This window comes from Callionymus lyra, chromosome 11 (assembly GCF_982586985.1).
Source record: "Callionymus lyra chromosome 11, fCalLyr1.hap1.1, whole genome shotgun sequence".
Classification (NCBI taxonomy): domain Eukaryota; kingdom Metazoa; phylum Chordata; class Actinopteri; order Syngnathiformes; family Callionymidae; genus Callionymus; species Callionymus lyra.
Window position 1 is genome coordinate 3,778,924 of NC_141828.1, and position 24,595 is coordinate 3,803,518.

The following is a 24,595-nucleotide window of genomic DNA, read 5'->3' on the forward strand; positions in this document are numbered from 1 at the left end:
TCAACTTTTTTTTATATTCACTTTGTTCAATTAAAACCTTTATTTGGAAACACTTTTTTGTAAGCACACTTGAGTGTAGTTGTATTTTGACGTTGTAAAAGTTTATAAATGTGTTTTACGAGTTAAAAGTATTTCAATGTCAACCGACCTGATCCATGTTGTGTTGATCCATGTTTTCCTGCGTCGTGGATCCGTGGTCGTCCAGAGACTGGTGTCCGGCTGAAGAAGCTCCGTGACGCTCACGTCTGCTGCTGAGTTTCCAGGTTTGAAAGACCGTGTGAGGTGATGACCCTGAGCCACAAGTGCAGGTCAAAGTTCTCGCAGATAACGTTTATAGCTTGTTCAGCGACGGCCTCAGTCACTGAGAGAACATGAGCTACTCACTGACGGACGTGGAGCGAAGGGTCGGCGCAGGAGTCCGAGGGTCCTTCAACCCGGCGTCCGAGGGGAAAAAGGTCGTGTGGGGGGAGGACGGCGCCGAGAGGTCGGAGCCTTCGTGCTGCCTCAGCGTCAGCAAGATCAACTACACCGTCAGGTGAACACGTCTGATCGCCTCACATGTCTGACACTGACAGTTTTATCTCCTCGTCCAGCGAGAGCGTCGGGCCGTGGTGGAACCTGTCGTCGTACAGGAAGAGATGGACTCGTCAGATCCTCAACGACGTGTCCTTCCACATCGACAGCGGACAGATCCTGGGAATCCTGGGGAACTCAGGTCACAACAAGATCCAATTGATTCTTGAATTCTTGAGTTTGATCACCCCTTGAGTTGTCTCTGGGTCAGAGGTCAACGACCTCCATCACTTCCATAACATACGTTTTATGGAAGCCAGGGAGGTTGTTGACCTTTGACCCAGAGACGTTAATTAACAGGAGGCTTAATTGTTTGCATTCAGAAGAAAAAATATTTATCAAGAAATACAGGTTTTTCTTGATGCCGTGAGATTCAAGAAAGAATCTAAATGTTAATTTAACATTTACACGTTTAAAGTAGTCGTGTGTGTCTGTGAAGGTTCTGGAAAGACCACGTTGTTGGACGCCATCTCCGGCAGGATCGGGAACTCTGGGGAACTGCTGGGAGAAGTTTTCATTAACGGCAGGAAAGTCAAGAGAGAAGAATATCAGGACTGTTTCTCCTACGTGCTGCAGGTAACACACAACAACCCTCAGACACACAAAAACCCTCAGACACGCAACAACCCTCAGACATGCAACAACCCTCAGACACACAACAACCCTCAGACACGCAACAACCCTCAGACACGCAACAACCCTCAGACACGCAACAACCCTCAGACACGCAACAACCCCCAAACACGCAACAACCCTCAGACATGCAACAACCCTCAGACACGCAACAACCCTCAGACACGCAACAACCCCCAAACACGCAACAACCTTCAGACACGCAACAACCCTCAGACATGCAACAACCCTCAGACACGCAACAACCCTCAGACATGCAACAACCCTCAGACACGCAACAACCCTCAGACACGCAACAACCCTCAGACACGCAACAACCCTCAGACACGCAACAACCCTCAGACACGCAACAACCCTCAGACACGCAACAACCCTCAGACACGCAACAACCCTCAGACACGCAACATCCCTCAGACACGCAACAACCCTCAGACACGCAACAACCCTCAGACACGCAACAACCCTCAGACACGCAACAACCCTCAGACACGCAACAACCCTCAGACACGCAACAACCCTCAGACACGCAACAACCCTCAGACACGCAACAACCCTCAGACACGCAACAACCCTCAGACACGCAACAACCCTCAGACACGCAACAACCCTCAGACACGCAACAACCCTCAGACACGCAACAACCCTCAGACACGCAACAACCCTCAGACACGCAACAACCCTCAGACACGCAACAACCCTCAGACACGCAACAACCCTCAGACACGCAACAACCCTCAGACACGCAACAACCCTCAGACACGCAACAACCCTCAGACACGCAACAACCCTCAAACACGCAACAACCCTCAGACACGCAACAACCCTCAGACACTCAACATCCCTCAGACACGCAACATCCCTCAGACACGCAACAACCCTCAGACACGCAACAACCCTCAGACACGCAACAACCCTCAGACACACAACAACCCTCAAACACGCAACAACCCTCAGACACACAACAACCCTCAGACACACAACAACCCTCAGACACGCAACAACCCTCAGACACGCAACAACCCTCAGACACGCAACAACCCTCAGACACGCAACAACCCTCAGACACACAACAACCCTCAGACACACAACAACCCTCAGACACGCAACAACCCTCAGACACGCAACAACCCTCAGACACACAACAACCCTCAGACACGCAACAACCCTCAGACACGCTGACACCACATCTACTGCTGACACGCAACAACCCTCAGACACGCAACAACCCTCAGACACGCTGACACCACATCTACTGCTGACACGCAACAACCCTCAGACACACAACAACCCTCAGACACGCAACAACCCTCAGACACGCTGACACCACATCTACTGCTGACACGCAACAACCCTCAGACACGCAACAACCCTCAGACACGCAACAACCCTCAGACACGCTGACACCACATCTACTGCTGACACGCAACAACCCTCAGACACGCAACAACCCTCAGACACGCAACAACCCTCAGACACGCTGACACCACATCTACTGCTGACACGCAACAACCCTCAGACACACAACAACCCTCAGACACGCAACAACCCTAAGACACGCAACAACCTTCAGACACGCAACAACCCTCAGACACTCTACAACCCTCAGACACGCAACAACCCTCAGACACGCAACAACCCTCAGACACGCAACAACCCTCAGACACGCAACAACCCTCAGACACGCAACAACCCTCAGACACGCAACAACCCTCAGACACGCAACAACCCTCAGACACGCAACAACCCTCAGACACGCAACAACCCTCAGACACGCAACAACCCTCAGACACGCAACAACCCTCAGACACGCAACAACCTTCAGACACGCAACAACCCTCAGACACGCAACAACCCTCAGACACGCAACAACCCTCAGACACGCAACAACCTTCAGACACGCAACAACCCTCAGACACGCAACAACCCTCAGACACGCAACAACCCTCAGACACGCAACAACCCTCAGACACGCAACAACCCTCAGACACGCAACAACCCTCAGACACGCAACAACCCTCAAACACGCAACAACCCTCAGACACACAACAACCCTCAGACACTCAACATCCCTCAGACACGCAACATCCCTCAGACACGCAACAACCCTCAGACACGCAACAACCCTCAGACACGCAACAACCCTCAGACACACAACAACCCTCAAACACGCAACAACCCTCAGACACACAACAACCCTCAGACACACAACAACCCTCAGACACGCAACAACCCTCAGACACGCAACAACCCTCAGACACGCAACAACCCTCAGACACGCAACAACCCTCAGACACACAACAACCCTCAGACACACAACAACCCTCAGACACGCAACAACCCTCAGACACGCTGACACCACATCTACTGCTGACACGCAACAACCCTCAGACACGCAACAACCCTCAGACACACAACAACCCTCAGACACGCAACAACCCTCAGACACGCTGACACCACATCTACTGCTGACACGCAACAACCCTCAGACACGCAACAACCCTCAGACACGCTGACACCACATCTACTGCTGACACGCAACAACCCTCAGACACGCAACAACCCTCAGACACGCAACAACCCTCAGACACGCTGACACCACATCTACTGCTGACACGCAACAACCCTCAGACACGCAACAACCCTCAGACACGCAACAACCCTCAGACACGCTGACACCACATCTACTGCTGACACGCAACAACCCTCAGACACGCAACAACCCTCAGACACGCAACAACCCTCAGACACGCTGACACCACATCTACTGCTGACACGCAACAACCCTCAGACACACAACAACCCTCAGACACGCAACAACCCTAAGACACGCAACAACCTTCAGACACGCAACAACCCTCAGACACTCTACAACCCTCAGACACGCAACAACCCTCAGACACGCAACAACCCTCAGACACGCAACAACCCTCAGACACGCAACAACCCTCAGACACGCAACAACCCTCAGACACGCAACAACCCTCAGACACGCAACAACCCTCAGACACGCAACAACCCTCAGACACGCAACAACCCTCAGACACGCAACAACCCTCAGACACGCAACAACCCTCAGACACGCAACAACCCTCAGACACGCAACAACCCTCAGACACGCAACAACCCTCAGACACGCAACAACCCTCAGACACGCAACAACCCTCAGACACGCAACAACCCTCAGACACGCAACAACCCTCAGACACGCAACAACCCTCAGACACGCAACAACCCTCAGACACGCAACAACCCTCAGACACGCAACAACCCTCAGACACGCAACAACCCTCCGGGGAGACGTGGGATTGTTTTGAGTGTTAATTGGCAGTTGTGTGTGTGCATCAGTTGTAGTTATTCTAAACAAAACAAAGTAACATTTGAACAAACCTTGGTCCATCATTACACATGTTGTTTTTCTGACCCGCAGAGCGATAACCTGCTGAGCTACCTGACCGTGGAGGAGACTCTGACGTACACGGCTCAGCTGGCTCTGAGGAAACACTCGTCTGACGCCATCAAGAAAAAAGTCAGTCAACTCTTCATATGTGACGCACAGGAACAGAAACAAACCCTGAGTGTTGTTGTAGAGAAGATGTGATTATTGGGGAGAAACATGTCGGGTTAACTTGACCAGTCACAGGTTCTGCATCATTGACTCGCGATGAACTTGTTTGTGCAAATAAAGGAGAAAATGTGAAAATATCAATAACTCATCATCATTAACAAGGAAAGATACATTTGTAATGAAGGAAATATCACCTGTGCAGGTGTCAGCAGTGATGGCTGAGTTGAGCCTCACACACGTGTCCCACAGTGTGATCGGAGGAAGAGTTTTTCCTGGGATCTCTGGCGGTGAAAGAAGGAGAGTTTCCATCGCCAGCCAACTCCTCCAGGACCCCAGTGAGTCGTGATCCTACTGCTGACACCACATCCTACTGCTGACACCACATCCTACTGCTGACACCACATCCTACTGCTGACACCACATCCTACTGCTGACACCACATCCTACTGCTGACACCACATCTACTGCTGACACCACATCTACTGCTGACACCACATCTACTGCTGACACCACATCTACTGCTGACACCACATCTACTGATGACACCACATCTACTGCTGACACCACATCTACTGCTGACACCACATCTATTGCTGACACCACATCCTACTGCTGACACCACATCTACTGCTGACACCACATCTACTGCTGACACCACATCCTACTGCTGACACCACATCTACTGATGACACCACATCTACTGCTGACACCACATCTACTGCTGACACCACATCTACTGATGACACCACATCTACTGATGACACCACATCTACTGATGACACCACATCTACTGCTGACACCACATCTACTGATGACACCACATCTACTGCTGACACCACATCTACTGATGACACCACATCTACTGCTGACACCACATCTACTGCTGACACCACATCCTACTGCTGACACCACATCTACTGCTGACACCACATCCTACTGCTGACACCACATCTACTGATGACACCACATCTACTGCTGACACCACATCTACTGATGACACCACATCTACTGATGACACCACATCTACTGCTGACACCACATCTACTGCTGACACCACATCTACTGATGACACCACATCTACTGCTGACACCACATCCTACTGCTGACACCACATCTACTGCTGACACCACATCTACTGCTGACACCACATCTACTGATGACACCACATCTACTGCTGACACCACATCTACTGATGACACCACATCTACTGATGACACCACATCTACTGCTGACACCACATCTACTGCTGACACCACATCCTACTGCTGACACCACATCTACTGATGACACCACATCTACTGATGACACCACATCTACTGATGACACCACATCTACTGCTGACACCACATCTACTGCTGACACCACATCTACTGCTGACACCACATCTACTGATGACACCACATCTACTGATGACACCACATCTACTGCTGACACCACATCTACTGATGACACCACATCTACTGCTGACACCACATCTACTGATGACACCACATCTACTGCTGACACCACATCTACTGATGACACCACATCTACTGATGACACCACATCTACTGCTGACACCACATCTACTGATGACACCACATCTACTGATGACACCACATCTACTGCTGACACCACATCCTACTGCTGACACCACATCTACTGCTGACACCACATCTACTGCTGACACCACATCTACTGATGACACCACATCTACTGCTGACACCACATCTACTGATGACACCACATCTACTGATGACACCACATCTACTGCTGACACCACATCTACTGCTGACACCACATCCTACTGCTGACACCACATCTACTGATGACACCACATCTACTGATGACACCACATCTACTGATGACACCACATCTACTGCTGACACCACATCTACTGCTGACACCACATCTATTGCTGACACCACATCTACTGATGACACCACATCTACTGATGACACCACATCTACTGCTGACACCACATCTACTGATGACACCACATCTACTGCTGACACCACATCTACTGATGACACCACATCTACTGCTGACACCACATCTACTGATGACACCACATCTACTGATGACACCACATCTACTGATGACACCACATCTACTGATGACACCACATCTACTGCTGACACCACATCTACTGCTGACACCACATCTACTGCTGACACCACATCTACTGCTGACACCACATCTACTGATGACACCACATCTACTGCTGACACCACATCTACTGCTGACACCACATCTACTGATGACACCACATCTACTGCTGACACCACATCTACTGATGACACCACATCTACTGATGACACCACATCTACTGATGACACCACATCTACTGATGACACCACATCTACTGCTGACACCACATCTACTGATGACACCACATCTACTGATGACACCACATCTACTGATGACACCACATCTACTGCTGACACCACATCTACTGCTGACACCACATCTACTGCTGACACCACATCTACTGCTGACACCACATCTACTGCTGACACCACATCTACTGCTGACACCACATCTACTGCTGACACCACATCTACTGCTGACACCACATCTACTGATGACACCACATCCTACTGCTGACACCACATCCTACTGATGACACCACATCTACTGCTGACACCACATCTACTGATGACACCACATCTACTGCTGACACCACATCTACTGCTGACACCACATCTACTGCTGACACCACATCTACTGCTGACACCACATCTACTGCTGACACCACATCCTACTGCTGACACCACATCTACTGATGACACCACATCTACTGATGACACCACATCTACTGATGACACCACATCTACTGCTGACACCACATCTACTGCTGACACCACATCTACTGATGACACCACATCTACTGCTGACACCACATCTACTGCTGACACCACATCTACTGCTGACACCACATCTACTGCTGACACCACATCCTACTGCTGACACCACATCTACTGATGACACCACATCTACTGATGACACCACATCTACTGATGACACCACATCTACTGCTGACACCACATCTACTGCTGACACCACATCTACTGATGACACCACATCTACTGCTGACACCACATCTACTGATGACACCACATCTACTGCTGACACCACATCTACTGATGACACCACATCTACTGATGACACCACATCTACTGATGACACCACATCTACTGCTGACACCACATCTACTGATGACACCACATCTACTGATGACACCACATCTACTGCTGACACCACATCTACTGCTGACACCACATCTACTGCTGACACCACATCTACTGATGACACCACATCTACTGCTGACACCACATCTACTGCTGACACCACATCTACTGCTGACACCACATCCTACTGCTGACACCACATCTACTGCTGACACCACATCCTACTGCTGACACCACATCTACTGCTGACACCACATCTACTGATGACACCACATCTACTGCTGACACCACATCTACTGCTGACACCACATCTACTGATGACACCACATCCTACTGCTGACACCACATCTACTGATGACACCACATCTACTGCTGACACCACATCTACTGCTGACACCACATCCTACTGCTGACACCACATCCTACTGCTGACACCACATCTACTGCTGACACCACATCCTACTGCTGACACCACATCCTACTGCTGACACCACATCTACTGCTGACACCACATCCTACTGCTGACACCACATCTACTGCTGACACCACATCTACTGATGACACCACATCTACTGCTGACACCACATCTACTGCTGACACCACATCTACTGCTGACACCACATCCTACTGCTGACACCAAATCCACTGCTGACACCACATCTACTGCTGACACCACATCCTACTGCTGACACCACATCTACTGCTGACACCACATCCTACTGCTGACACCACATCTACTGATGACACCACATCTACTGCTGACACCACATCTACTGATGACACCACATCTACTGCTGACACCACATCTACTGCTGACACCACATCTACTGCTGACACCACATCCTACTGCTGACACCACATCTACTGATGACACCACATCTACTGATGACACCACATCTACTGCTGACACCACATCTACTGATGACACCACATCTACTGCTGACACCACATCTACTGATGACACCACATCTACTGCTGACACCACATCTACTGATGACACCACATCTACTGCTGACACCACATCTACTGATGACACCACATCTACTGATGACACCACATCTACTGATGACACCACATCTACTGCTGACACCACATCTACTGCTGACACCACATCTACTGCTGACACCACATCTACTGCTGACACCACATCTACTGCTGACACCACATCTACTGCTGACACCACATCTACTGCTGACACCACATCTACTGCTGACACCACATCTACTGATGACACCACATCTACTGCTGACACCACATCTACTGATGACACCACATCTACTGATGACACCACATCTACTGATGACACCACATCTACTGATGACACCACATCTACTGATGACACCACATCTACTGCTGACACCACATCTACTGATGACACCACATCTACTGCTGACACCACATCTACTGATGACACCACATCTACTGCTGACACCACATCTACTGATGACACCACATCTACTGCTGACACCACATCTACTGATGACACCACATCTACTGATGACACCACATCTACTGATGACACCACATCTACTGCTGACACCACATCTACTGATGACACCACATCTACTGCTGACACCACATCTACTGCTGACACCACATCTACTGCTGACACCACATCCTACTGCTGACACCACATCTACTGCTGACACCACATCTACTGATGACACCACATCTACTGATGACACCACATCTACTGCTGACACCACATCTACTGCTGACACCACATCTACTGCTGACACCACATCTACTGATGACACCACATCTACTGCTGACACCACATCTACTGCTGACACCACATCTACTGCTGACACCACATCCTACTGCTGACACCACATCTACTGCTGACACCACATCCTACTGCTGACACCACATCTACTGCTGACACCACATCTACTGATGACACCACATCTACTGCTGACACCACATCTACTGCTGACACCACATCTACTGATGACACCACATCCTACTGCTGACACCACATCTACTGATGACACCACATCTACTGCTGACACCACATCTACTGCTGACACCACATCCTACTGCTGACACCACATCCTACTGCTGACACCACATCTACTGCTGACACCACATCCTACTGCTGACACCACATCCTACTGCTGACACCACATCCTACTGCTGACACCACATCTACTGATGACACCACATCTACTGATGACACCACATCTACTGATGACACCACATCTACTGATGACACCACATCTACTGATGACACCACATCTACTGATGACACCACATCTACTGCTGACACCACATCTACTGATGACACCACATCTACTGATGACACCACATCTACTGATGACACCACATCTACTGATGACACCACATCTACTGATGACACCACATCTACTGCTGACACCACATCTACTGATGACACCACATCTACTGCTGACACCACATCTACTGCTGACACCACATCTACTGATGACACCACATCTACTGATGACACCACATCTACTGATGACACCACATCTACTGCTGACACCACATCTACTGATGACACCACATCTACTGATGACACCACATCTACTGCTGACACCACATCTACTGCTGACACCACATCTACTGATGACACCACATCTACTGATGACACCACATCTACTGATGACACCACATCTACTGCTGACACCACATCTACTGCTGACACCACATCTACTGATGACACCACATCTACTGATGACACCACATCTACTGATGACACCACATCTACTGCTGACACCACATCTACTGCTGACACCACATCCTACTGCTGACACCACATCTACTGCTGACACCACATCCTACTGCTGACACCACATCTACTGATGACACCACATCTACTGATGATACCACATCTACTGATGACACCACATCTACTGCTGACACCACATCTACTGCTGACACCACATCTACTGATGACACCACATCTAATGATGACACCACATCTACTGATGACACCACATCTACTGATGACACCACATCTACTGCTGACACCACATCTACTGATGACACCACATCTACTGCTGACACCACATCTACTGATGACACCACATCTACTGCTGACACCACATCTACTGATGACACCACATCTACTGCTGACACCACATCTACTGCTGACACCACATCTACTGATGACACCACATCTAATGATGACACCACATCTACTGATGACACCACATCTACTGATGACACCACATCTACTGATGACACCACATCTACTGATGACACCACATCTACTGATGACACCACATCAGATCAGTTGTTTTATTCAATATATAACATCTCTAACTCAACAATACCAAGTATTATCATTTATGATATTATTATTTAGAGTTGGTTCGACCACTGACCACTGCAAGTGTCGCTCCTCAATCTTGGCAGAATAAACGTTTCAAACTAGAATTAAAATAAACAACTTTAGCTGCCAATCGAACAACAATATGTAGAAAGACTTTGGTCACATGAACTCAGAAGCACGAGTCCCTGGAGAGTTGAAGTCCTCAGTGGATCCAACAATGAATTAGAAGAAGAAACGAAGAGACAAGAAGAGAACTAATGAAAAACACACTTATCAGGACACACTGGTAATAAGAGGATCCACCTGTGACACACACATCAACACACCACACACACAACTTTATCACGGTCCACACACCTCCAGGGAGGAGGAGACACTCACACACACTCTCTCTCACACACTCACTCTCTCACACACTCTCTCACACACTCACACACACTCACACGCAAACTCTCTCTCACACACTCACACACACACTCTCTCACACACTCACACACTCACACACACTCTCACACACACTCACACACTCACACACACACACTCTCACACACTCACACACACACACACTCTCACACACTCACACGGAAACTCACACTCGCACACTTAAACACACACACACACACACACACACACACACACACACACACACACACACACACACCCACAAACTCACACACACACACACACTCACTCACACACACTCACACGCAAATTCACACTCACACACTTAAACACACTCACTCACACACACACTCTCTCACACACACACACACACACACACACTCACACACTTAAACACACTCACTCACACACACACACACACAAACACACACACACACCCACAAACTCACACGCAAACTCACACACACACACACACACACACTCACACACTTAAACACACTCACTCACACACACACACACAAACACACACACAGACCCACAAACTCACACGCAAACTCACACACACACACACACACACACACACTCACACACTTAAACACACTCACTCACACACACACACACAAACACACACACACACACACACGCAAACTCACACTCACACACTTAAACACACTCACTCACACACACACACACACACACACACACACCCACAAACTCACACGCAAACTCACACACACACACTTAAACACACTCACTCACACACACACACACACACACACACACTCACACACACACACACACACACAAACTCACACGCAAACTCACCCACACACACTTAAACACACTCACTCACACACACACACTCTCTCACACGCAAACTCACACACTCACACACACACACACACACACTCTCACACACACCAACTTAAACACACTCACTCACACACTCACTCTCTCTCACACACACACACACACTCACACGCAAACTCACACACACACACACACTCACACACACACACACACAAACTCTCACACACACACCCTCTCTCACACACACACACACTCACACGCAAACTCACACACACACACCCTCTCTCACACACACACACACTCACACTTAAACACACACACACACACACACACACACAGACACACACACACACACACACACACACACACAGTAATGAGTTTCTCTTCAGTGCATCTTCAATGAAGCAGGAAATGAATTAATCTCGAGCGTTGATGTTAATTTCACGCTGCTGTCATCATTCAAAGAACCATCTTTGCTCTAATTACACTAATTAACTTGAAACAAGTTCACTCCGGTGACAATAAGTCATCAACCTATTTAGAAGAAACTTTCACTGACCTGCTTGACCTCCAGTGTTTGGTCCACAGAGGTGATCCTATTGGACGAGCCCACCACCGGCCTGGACAGCATGACAGCCAATCAGATCGTGGTGCTGCTGGCCCAGCTGGCCCAGAGGAACCGCATCGTGATCGTGACCATCCACCAGCCGCGCTCGGAGCTGTTCAGGGTAACGAGGAGACGCTTGAAGAACCTTCATGTTTTTCACTCATTTCTACTTCATCCATTGATAGATCTGTTCGTTCATCTGCTCTGTGGGTCTGTGGGTCTGTGGTTCTGTGGTTCTGTGGGTCTGTGGGTCTGTGGGTCTGTGGTTCTGTGGTTCTGTGGGTCTGTGGGTCTGTGGGTCTGTGGGTCTGTGGTTCTGTGGGTCTGTGGGTCTGTGGGTCTGTGGTTCTGTGGGTCTGTGGGTCTGTGGTTCTGTGGGTCTGTGGGTCTGTGGTTCTGTGGGTCTGTGGTTCTGTGGGTCTGTGGGTCTGTGGGTCTGTGGTTCTGTGGGTCTGTGGGTCTGTGGGTCTGTGGGTCTGTGGTTCTGTGGGTCTGTGGGTCTGTGGTTCTGTGGTTCTGTGGGTCTGTGGGTCTGTGGTTCTGTGGTTCTGTGGGTCTGTGGTTCTGTGGGTCTGTGGTTCTGTGGGTCTGTGGGTCTGTGGTTCTGTGGGTCTGTGGGTCTGTGGGTCTGTGGGTCTGTGGTTCTGTGGGTCTGTGGTTCTGTGGGTCTGTGGGTCTGTGGGTCTATGGTTCTGTGGGTCTGTGGTTCTGTGGGTCTGTGGTTCTGTGGTTCTGTGGGTCTGTGGTTCTGTGGTTCTGTGGGTCTGTGGTTCTGTGGGTCTGTGGTTCTGTGGGTCTGTGGGTCTGTGGGTCCGTGGGTCCGTGGGTCCGTGGTTCCGTGGTTCCGTGGTTCCGTGGTTCCGTGGGTCCGTGGGTCCGTGGGTCCGTGGGTCCGTGGTTCCGTGGGTCCGTGGGTCCGTGGGTCCGTGGTTCCGTGGGTCCGTGGTTCCGTGGTTCCGTGGGTCCGTGGTTCCGTGGTTCCGTGGGTCCGTGGGTCCGTGGTTCTGTGGGTCTGTGGTTCTGTGGGTCTGTGGTTCTGTGGTTCTGTGGTTCTGTGGGTCTCTCTGGGCCTCACGGAACATTTCTAAATCCAATGATTCAAAAACCGTCCTGAGGTTGAGAAGATCTTGGATCTTCAGGTTCTTCTCTGTGTCCAGATCTTCAGCAGGATCGCCATCATGAGTCGAGGCGAGCTGGTGTTCTGTGGGCAGCCAGAGGAGATGGTGGACTTCTTCAGCAGCTGTGGATACCAGTGTCCGGACTACTGCAACCCCTTCGACATCTACGGTACCTTCAGAGCGGCACCTGATGCTGGACTCCATGAACACGGCTTCTGTCTCCGTCGCAGTGGACTTCACGTCCGTGGACACTCGCAGCAGCGAGAGGGAGGCGTCGACCTTCAGCCGCATGCACGCCATCACCTCGTCCTACCGCGGCTCCGGCATCTACCAGGACATGCTGGAGCAGACGCAGCAGAGCCTGAGACGCGTGGACAAGCCCGGCATCCCCTTCAAGAGCAGGGAGTCTCCCAGTGGAGCCGCCAAGCTGGAGGTTCTGATCAGGTGTGACGAGACCTCGTGACGTTCATCTGTTCCACTGACCAGCTCTGTGTGGCAGGCGTACGGCTCGCAACCTCTCCAGAGACCGGATGGGGGTCCTGATGCGTCTGTCCCAGAACCTGATCTACGGCCTGTTCGTGGCCTTCTTCGTCATGAACCTGGACAGCGACGTCAGCAAAGGTGCCATCCAGGACCGCATCGGCATCATCTACCAGTGCATCGGAGCCTCGCCCTACACCGGGATGCTGAACGCCGTCGCCCTCTGTGAGTCCCGAGCAGAACCACAGACCCTGAGATCTTAGACCAGAGGCCTCCTGGACCTGCTCCTGGGCTCCCTCTGGTTCTTCAGGGTCACGTTCTGAAAATAAAGTTGTGACGCTTTAGTTTAAACAACATTTCTCTGAACGAACTCAGGAGGCGTCGCCAACAACATCTCGCCGACATGAACAGCTCCCATCATGCTTTGCTTAAATACGGCACTGTATCGACCAATCAGGCGTCACTCACTGGATCAGAGTGAGAAAGGCATCATGGGAGTCCAGTGTTTTGTTGGCACCATAAGTGAAGTTGGTGCAGAAACGAGAAGGTTGTGTTGAAGAGATAAAAAGATAATATATTGATAAACAGACGGTGAACCACGACACGCTGGATGTTTGGAGCTAAAATGGTAAAAGTTGTGTTTAGTTTTCATCGTGTTTGACGTGAAACACAGAGAATAAGAAGGTTGAAGGTTCACTTCCAGGTCTGGAGGGAGTCGACCTCTGACCTTTCCTTAGTTTCTTCTTTTTGTTGCGTGGGTTTACTCCGGTTTCCTCCCACACGTATGAGTGTGTGTGTGTCCTGAGACAGACTGGCCTCCTGTCCACGGTGTCCCCGGCCTCTCACCCCGAGTGGCTGGGACAGTTGATGTTTGTTCTCTCGGAGAGAAATGACAATTGTTTTATTAGCGTAAAATGATCGACATCCTGGACATTCATGGCAGAGATTCGATTTCTATGTTTCGTTTCATTTTGTTACCAAACCTTCTCGTGTCTCCAGACCTCGACTGGTCTTCATGACGTCCTGGAGGTCAGGAGTGAGACTACAGCTGAAGTCATGGCTCTTCAGGCTCATCGTGTTTGTCATCAGGATGACATCAGTGCTGGTGTAGATGTGGAATCATAAGAGCATCTGAATCCATCAGATCTGTTCATGTCGAGAGAAGCTCAGAAGGTTTCACGTCTCCATCCTTATCAGCGTGGAGTGCATCTGATCACCACAGTAAAGATAGTGCGACGCTGATAACGTCTGTGCTGCAGACGTATCTGTGAGACATTGGATCGATATCAGCTCCACATGGATGCGTCAGATGCTGGCCTTGAAGCCTCCAGATAAACACAATCCAAACCATAATAATAATCTTTCAACCTTCATGGTCACAGTTCCAGCCCTGAGGGCCATCGGGGACCAGGAGAGTCAAGACGGTCTCTACAGTAAATGGCAGATGTTTCTGGGGTACGTGGCTCACATCCTGCCCTTCAGTGTCCTGAGCGTCTTCATCTTCTCCTCCTTCCTTTACTGGTGAGTCATCAGTTCAAAGTGTGGCTTATTACCCCTTGATGACCTTGACCTTGACCTTGACGAAGATCACCATCAACAGTCGTAACCATAACAAACTAATCACATGAGAGATTTGACAGAAACTCTTCAATACACGTGTGTTTCGATGAAAATCATCTTTTATCCAAATGTAAACAAAATTCTTACCGAGCAAAACCCTTTCTTGTACTAGTTTAGTTTAGTCAGGACCCGTCCAGACAGAAGGTTCTGACCCGTGTGTCCCTGCAGGACGGTGGGCATGTATCCTGACAGCACTCGCTTCCTGTGTTTCTCCGCCGTGGTGCTCGTTCCTCACATCGTTGGTACGACAGTTGGTTCTAAAACATGTTCTCGAGGCTTGGACGTCATGACAAGTTGTATATGGCTGTTCTGGATACCATCTGGATCCACACATCTTTTGAAGGATGAACCACTTCTGACCGCTGCTTGTGTGACAAGCTAGTGAAGAAGTCGACCCTGGGCTGTCGTTTCAGGGGAGCTGCTGACGGTGGTGCTGCTCGGCGTGTTCCAGGACCCCAACATGGTCAACACTGGGGTGGCTTTGCTGAACATCGCTGGGGTCCTGGTGGGTTCTGGCTTCTTGAGGTGAGCTTCTACTTATTTTCAACAGGATGAGGGAACAGAGTCAGAGTCTGCAGCTAAATTAGATGAAATAACTTCCATCATCGAATCAAACATCTTACATTTCATAATAATAATTACAATAATAATAACAATAATACTAATAATAACAACAATAATAACAATAAAAACAATAATAATAAAATCAATAATAATACTAATAATAACAACAATAATAATAATAATAACAATAAAAACAATAATAATAATAATAACAATAATAAATAATAAAAACAAGAATAATACTAATAATAACAACAATAATAATAAAATAATACTAATAATAACAATAATAAATAATAAAAACAATAATAATAAAAAACAATAATAATAAAATAATAATAACAATAATAAAAACAATAATAAAATAATAATAATAATAACAATAATAATAATAATAACAATAATAAAAACAATAATAATAAAATAATAATAACAATAATAAAAACAATAATAATAAAATAATACTAATAATAACAATAATAAATAATAAAAACAATAATAATAAAATAATAATAACAATAATAATAATAATAACAATAATAAAAACAATAATAATAATAAAAACAATAATAATAACAATAATAATAATAAAAACAATAATAACAATAATAATAAAATAATAATAACAATAATAAAAACAATAATAAAATAATAATAATAATAATAATAAAAACAATAATAATAAAATAATAATAATAATAACAATAATAAAAACAATAATAATAAAATAATACTAATAATAACAATAATAAATAATAAAAACAATAATAATAAAAAACAATAATAATAAAATAATAATAACAATAATAAAAACAATAATAATAAAATAATAATAACAATAATAAAAACAATAATAAAATAATAATAATAATAACAATAATAACTAATGAAAACAATAATAATAATCTAACGTGTTACATCACTCTGCACTCTTGTTGGTCCACAGAAGCACCCAGCAGATGCCAAAGGTGTTCCAGTGGTTGAGCTACCTGACCTTTCAGAAGTACAGCTGCGAGCTGCTCATCGTCACTGAATTCCACCAACTTGAATTCACCTGCAGTGAGTGGATTCACCTCAGAACCGACTCTGTTTCAGAGACAAGTGTCCAACCTTTATTGTTGCAGAAAACTTCACTCTTCTCCCGGGAGCTTGCTTGATCACCAGCGGTGACCAGGTCATCGACGAAGGCTATCCTGGAGCTCTGTCCCGCTACACTCAAGACTTCCTGCTGCTCTACTCCTTCCTGCCGGCGCTGCTGCTGCTCGGCATCATCAGCTACAAGATCAGAGACTGGCTTGTGCGTCACTGAAAGTACACAATAATAACTTCATCACTTAAAAATACATAAACCTTCACAGTTAAGAACAATTGAACTTTGTGTTTGATTTTGTGTTTTCTGAAAATGTTGGTCTGTCAGCAGCGACAACAGGTGTTTTTACAGGTGTAACAAACTGAAGCTCTTGAAGGAACAGGATTAAAGACGACAAATGTTGGTAAAGACTCAACTGTAGCTCATAATACTGACACAGAACCAGACACATTCTTTCTTAGTTGTCCAGGTTCAGTTCTTTCCAGGACTTGTTTACGTTCTTCTTGTACTGCTCCAACTCCTGCAGGAAATAAACACATTTAAACAACATTATGTCTCAGTATAAGAAAGAGTGACTGTTAACATGTTACAATAATAACATACTTGTATGTGTTAACTATCATGAAGTACTAACTCTATATTTTACTCTTAATATCATGATATCAAGGATTTCACGCTGAAATAAACCTCAATTACTGATTATTAACAGAGTAGAAAGAAGTATTATAATTACCGTTCAAATACTTTGAGTGGTTAGGACTCTGTTGATACTAGTATTAGTATTAATAAAATCTTAAAATATAATTATTGGTAAATCGAGAAAAGTTAATCTTTAATTACTTTTGCATGTCATGATGAACCAGGTGTGAGTCAGTACTTTATAATAGTCAAGAAGTGTTTAATACACGGATCAATAAGTATTTAATGCGTTTACTGAACGAGTATATAGAATAAACTCCATATGATATCTATAAACTAAACTAATACCGTTATTATTGTTCAACTGAAATGTTTGAAACAACACACTTTATGACCCTGAAGAGAAAAACACAAAAACAACAGAAACAAACATGAAAACTATAAGTTTCATAAACATTATCAAGGCCGAGGGATTTGAAATGAAATACAAGTTGAAGAATGGATTTAGTGGCGAACAAATCTATTCTAAATAGAAGCGACTCATCAATATGTGTGTGACGTTCAAAGATTGAACCTTTGGTTGGTGGAGCGAGAGAAGATCTCAGAGGTGACTCAAGTTCAAGTCTTATCTTGAGATGATAACGATCTTCTTTACAGCAGTGACGGTAACTTGAGGACTTTAAGTTACTGCAGGACACTGACCTGGTTCCACGAGAACATTTCTATATTTAGGTTATTCAGGTTTGATTTACGACAGACAACGATGACGTATTAAATCAATATATATATATATATATATATAAATATTAATCCATTCGTTTCCTTGTTTGATCAGATCATCTGAGGATTGAAGTTTGACGAGGGTTTGTTTAACAAATACTAATCAATGTTTCAACTCAATATAAAACCCACGTTGAATAAATGTTGATTTATGGGAACAACTGAACATATTTGACTCAATGATGAGGAAAGTACCTGATCTTTCTGGGCCCTCATGGCATCGATCTGAGGTTCACTGTACTGAGGATCTCTGGCCGGATCCTTCACCTGCTGGCGCTCAACATCTACCTCTGGTGGAAACACTCGCTCAAAGACCTTCTTCCAAAGATCCCATGGAGTCTTGGCGAGCAGGGATGTGGCGTCGAGGTCGGAGCAGGGAGGCGACCCTGAAGGTCACAAGAACACCAGCATCAATGCATCTTTCTGTAGATCCTAAAGAAACATCTCCACAGCGTTAATAGATCTTCATGAACAAACATGTATAAAGCAGAGAGCGCCATCTAGTGGTCCCTGAAAATAAAGACATGGAGCTTTTTCAGTGAATTATTTATTATTAATTAATTATTATTTAAAAACTAAACCCTATAGAAGTAGAAACAAAGTGGCTCCTGACAGTTTTAAGACTTTTAACACGATTACGGCTTTAACAACAAGAGAAAATTAAAATGTGACACAAACACATGATGTGGACGATATTCAAAGGCTGTAAATGAAGCATTTATAGCTTTATTAGTTCAATTGTAGCGACTGCACTACATCTTCGCCCACGTGGTGGCGCTGTTACTCACCAATCTGTCCGAAGGAGTCGCTTCCTGCAGGAATGATGAGCGGCTTCGTGGAATCACAACAAACTGTTTTACTAAGAGAAAGAAGGAGTTAAGAAAACTTAAGACAGTTTCCTGGTGAAGTTCTTCTTCTTTCACCCTCTTTCTGCACCGAAGGCCAGATGTGAGAAGAAGCTCCTGGTCTTCAACACGAGACTCTCCGTCTTCATGCTGCTGAACTGATGAGGCTTTGAATGAAACTAGGTTTTACAAAAACACAGTGTTTTATAAAAACTTACCATCAGGGAGGCTGCGTAGTAATGAGCCACGAAACGCAGAGATTTACTGATCAGCTTTTTCTTCTCAGATTCTAAATCCTGTAACGAAGTAAAAGAACGAATCAATGAAGACATGAGAAGAAAACATGAAGATCTCAATGAACAGAAGATTTTCTTGATCCTGAATGTATTGATTGAATACAAGCAACAGAGTTTGTGTAGATGTGTACAGATGTGTAGATGTGTACAGATGTGTACAGATGTGTACAGATGTGTACAGATGTGTAGATGTGTACAGATGTGTAGATGTGTAAAGATGTGTACAGATGTGTACAGATGTGTAGACGTGTACAGATGTGTAGATGTGTACAGATGTGTAGACGTGTACAGATGTGTAGATGTGTACAGATGTGTACAGATGTGTAGACGTGTACAGATGTGTAGATGTGTACAGATGTGTACAGATGTGTAGACGTGTACAGATGTGTAGATGTGTAAAGATGTACAGATGTGTACAGATGTGTAGATGTGTACAGATGTGTAGATGTGTACAGATGTGTAGATGTGTACAGATGTGTAGACGTGTACAGACGTGTACAGATGTGTACAGATGTGTAGACGTGTACAGACGTGTACAGATGTGTAGACGTGTACAGACGTGTACAGATGTGTACAGACATGTACAGACGTGTACAGATGTGTACAGATGTGTAGACGTGTACAGATGAGTACAGATGTGTACAGACGTGTACAGACGTGTACAGACGTGTACAGACGTGTACAGACGTGTACAGATGTGTACAGACGTGTACAGATGTGTACAGACATGTACAGACGTGTACAGACGTGTACAGACGTGTACAGACGTGTACAGACGTGTACAGACGTGTACAGATGTGTACAGACGTGTACAGACGTGTACAGACGTGTACAGATGTGTACAGACGTGTACAGACGTGTACAGATGTGTACAGACGTGTACAGACGTGTACAGACGTGTACAGACGTGTACAGATGTGTACAGATGTGTACAGATGTGATGGGTTGTTGAACATGTGATCAAGTTTGTTTCTCACCTGAAACAAGTCGTATTTGCTTCCAATGATCAACAGCGACACAGGAAACGGGCAGATTAGTTCTCTGTCCTTGAACACAAACACAAACACAAACACAAACACAAACACTTTCATCGACACAACAGACACTATTCAAGTCTTCTTTACATTGTATATCTTTTCAAACTATCTCACATTTTGTGTAGGATTTATGGGAAGAAACGTAACAAACTATATTATATTATGTTCCAGAACAGTTTCTCCAGCCTCACGTCTTCTTCAGAGTTTCTTCTCGTTCACAACTTTCCTCAAAAATGAAAACGACTCTCGCTGCAGTTTGTCGTTTGTGAACGTGTCGCTCATGACGTCTTCAACTCTCTTCACTCACAGGGTGGTCTTTGGGCAGAACCCGTCCTGTGGGGGGTCTGGACCGAGCCTGTGAAGACACCGTTTCCAGCTGGGCTTGAGTCGCCTGAAGCAGCGTCTCCATGGTTCCCCACAGAGACCGGGGTTCTGACAGGTCCAGGACCAGCACGACCGAGAGAGACCTGCACACAACAACACAACACCAGTGAAGGTAACACACACTCGTGTCGCACACAACTTCACCTCCAGCAGAGACGAGTGACCGGGATCTTCAGCAGGTCCCACAGAGACGTCCCTCCTCCGAGCTCCCACACATGGACGGTGTCTCTGGGCTGCGACACCATTGGAAGCAGGAACACATGAACACATGAACACATGAAGACATGAACAGATGAACACATGAACAGATGAACACATGGACACATGAACACATGAACACATGAACACATGGACACATGAAGACATGAACAGATGAACAGATGAACACATGAAGACATGAACAGATGAACACATGGACACATGAACACATGAACAGATGAACAGATGAACAGATGAACACATGAAGACATGAAGACATGAACAGATGAACACATGAACAGATGAACACATGAAGACATGAAGACATGAAGACATGAACACATGAACAGATGAACACATGAAAAGATGAACACATGAACAGATGAACACATGAAGACATGAACAGATGAACACATGAACAGATGAACAGATGAACATATGAACACATGAACAGATGAACACATGAACACATGAAGACATGAACACATGAACAGATGAACACATGAACACATGAACAGATGAACACATGAAGAAATGAAGACATGAACAGATGAACACATGAACACATGAAGACATGAACAGATGAACACATGAACACATGAACACATGAAGACATGAACACATGAACAGATGAACACATGAACAGATGAACACATGAAGACATGTACAGATGAACACATGAACACATGAAGACATGAACAGATGAACACATGAACACATGAAGACATGAACAGATGAACAGATGAAACTTGATAAAAACAAACTTGTGTTTATTGAATAAATACCGTGTTGGTTCCTCGGGATCTTCGTCCAAACGTGTACTCGAGGGCCAGCGTCGGCCTCGTGGCTTCATCTCTGGGACGAGAGGAATCATTAGGTCTCGATGAGTCGCTGACTCTACCTGAGGGACTGACGTCACCTCACCTGTCCAAACACCTGAGGACGATGGAGCTCTTGCCCTGGAAACAGAGCACGAATGAAGGAAACAACAAACAGAAGGTGTTTCCTGTGGACGAACCCCAGCCTTGCTTCCCATCACGAACACAGTTCTGTCAGTGACCGTCTGTCCTCCGTCGTCCTGCCCGCGTCCTGCCTCCCTTTCCAGCAGCTCCGCGGCGGCGAGATCCCACAACCTGTCGGAGCTAAAACACGCGGGAATATTCGCGGCTAAAGGTTACATTTCCACGTTATCGTTCCTTAAAGATCACGTGGTAGGTCCTCTTACCCCACTTTTGGCATAACTTCATATATTTCGCTTCTTTTCTGGAGGAGAACTTGTTAGCATGTTGCTAAACGCGTTGCCAAAGTAACGCGTATTAGTGACGTCACTTCCCCATTGCGCATTGTGGGAAATGTAGTCGCTGGAAATAAACGTAGCTCTGACTATTTTTATTCTATAGTTTATTTATACTATGTTTTAAAGAAACGCATCAAACAATAATTCTTCTACTTAATCATGAATACATGGATATGAAGATACATGTAGATAAAATATTACATAAATATACGGACAAAAATACAACATTTCTATGTTTTAACTAATTTGTTTTAATGAAGATTGAATTTGTTTCGGTTTGTTTATTTAAAATGATTATAAAGATAAACATAAATACTAATCATTTAAAAAAATTATAAGGATAAACATAAATACTAATCATTTAAAATAATTATAAAGATAAACATAAATACTAATCATTTAAAATAATTATAAAGATAAACATAAATACTAATCATTTAAAATAATTATAAAGATAAACATAAATACTAATCATTTAAAATAATTATAAAGATAAACATAAATACTAATCATTTAAAATAATTATAAAGATAAACATAAATACTAATCATTTAAAATAATTATAAAGATAAACATAAATACTAATCATTTAAAATAATTATAAAGATAAACATAAATACTAATCATTTAAAATAATTATTAAGATAAACATAAATACTAATCATTTAAAATAATAATAAAGATAAACATAAATACTAATCATTTAAAATAATTATAAAGATAAACATAAATACTAATCATTTAAAATAATTATAAAGATAAACATAAATACTAATCATTTAAAATAATTATAAAGATAAACATAGATACTAATCATTTAAAATAATTATAAAGATAAACATAAATACTAATCATTTAAAATAATTATAAAGATAAACATAAATACTAATCATTTAAAATAATTATAAAGATAAACATAAATACTAATCATTTAAAATAATTATAAAGATAAACATAAATACTAATCATTTAAAATAATTATAAAGATAAACATAAATACTAATCATTTAAAATAATTATAAAGATAAACATAAATACTAATCATTTAAAATAATTATAAAGATAAACGTAAATACTAATCATTTAAAATAATTATAAAGATAAACATAAATACTAATCATTTAAAATAATTATAAAGATAAACATAAATACTAATCATTTAAAATAATTATAAAGATAAACATAAATACTA

At 44.8% G+C, this 24,595-nt stretch overlaps 3 protein-coding genes across 4 annotated transcripts in view; 1 reads left to right on the top strand and 2 right to left on the bottom strand.

The window, feature by feature from the left end:
* The window catches only part of abcg8 (ATP binding cassette subfamily G member 8), a 21,623-nt gene extending 21,196 nt beyond the window's left edge, over window positions 1-427 (bottom strand). Inside the window, exons 1-2 of the mRNA XM_087802535.1 lie at window positions 385-427; window positions 149-291 (exon numbers count right to left, since the gene is read on the bottom strand). Coding sequence (XP_087658661.1) covers window positions 149-172 — 24 coding nt within the window. The 5' untranslated portion in view covers window positions 173-291; window positions 385-427. The remainder of the gene's footprint in view (window positions 1-148; window positions 292-384) is intronic.
* Window positions 245-18,337, top strand: abcg5 (ATP binding cassette subfamily G member 5). The gene is made up of 15 exons (XM_087802537.1): window positions 245-282; window positions 347-535; window positions 594-715; window positions 1,013-1,149; window positions 4,634-4,732; window positions 4,974-5,106; window positions 13,037-13,176; window positions 14,213-14,342; window positions 14,404-14,617; window positions 14,673-14,878; window positions 16,036-16,174; window positions 16,442-16,515; window positions 16,687-16,798; window positions 17,784-17,896; window positions 17,962-18,337. The coding sequence occupies exons 2-15, from the start codon at window positions 372-374 to the stop codon at window positions 18,144-18,146; spliced, it is 1,968 nt and encodes a 655-aa protein (XP_087658663.1). The 5' UTR covers window positions 245-282; window positions 347-371; the 3' UTR covers window positions 18,147-18,337.
* Window positions 17,923-23,413, bottom strand: dync2li1 (dynein, cytoplasmic 2, light intermediate chain 1). Of its 2 annotated transcripts, none has more exons than XM_087802546.1 (13): window positions 23,332-23,413; window positions 23,125-23,248; window positions 23,031-23,065; window positions 22,892-22,961; window positions 22,053-22,141; window positions 21,832-21,991; window positions 21,465-21,533; window positions 20,410-20,487; window positions 20,270-20,349; window positions 20,135-20,205; window positions 19,542-19,732; window positions 18,363-18,447; window positions 17,923-18,142 (listed from the first exon to the last, which is right to left on the bottom strand). In XM_087802546.1, the coding sequence occupies exons 1-12, from the start codon at window positions 23,343-23,345 to the stop codon at window positions 18,385-18,387; spliced, it is 1,044 nt and encodes a 347-aa protein (XP_087658672.1). In that variant the 5' UTR covers window positions 23,346-23,413; the 3' UTR covers window positions 17,923-18,142; window positions 18,363-18,384. The 2 variants fall into 2 exon arrangements, with proteins under 2 accessions (XP_087658672.1, XP_087658671.1); XM_087802545.1 differs by having other exon boundaries at window positions 18,344-18,447.
* Between the last annotated feature and the right edge of the window lie 1,182 nt (window positions 23,414-24,595).

What these genes read in the sequence shown, in the direction of transcription:
- abcg5 (XM_087802537.1), top strand. Translation starts at nt 372, where the DNA reads ATGAGCTACTCACTGACGGACGTGGAGCGAAGGGTCGGCGCAGGAGTC. An exon ending in CGCGCTCGGAGCTGTTCAGG is followed by an intron (nt 13,177 to 14,212) that starts GTAACGAGGAGA and finishes CTCTGTGTCCAG; the next exon opens with ATCTTCAGCAGGATCGCCAT. An exon ending in GCTGAACGCCGTCGCCCTCT is followed by an intron (nt 14,879 to 16,035) that starts GTGAGTCCCGAG and finishes TCATGGTCACAG; the next exon opens with TTCCAGCCCTGAGGGCCATC.
- dync2li1 (XM_087802546.1), bottom strand. An exon ending in GTCCTCAGGTGTTTGGACAG is followed by an intron (nt 22,962 to 23,030) that starts GTGAGGTGACGT and finishes CTCTCGTCCCAG; the next exon opens with AGATGAAGCCACGAGGCCGA. An exon ending in ACTACGCAGCCTCCCTGATG is followed by an intron (nt 20,350 to 20,409) that starts GTAAGTTTTTAT and finishes AAGCCTCATCAG; the next exon opens with TTCAGCAGCATGAAGACGGA.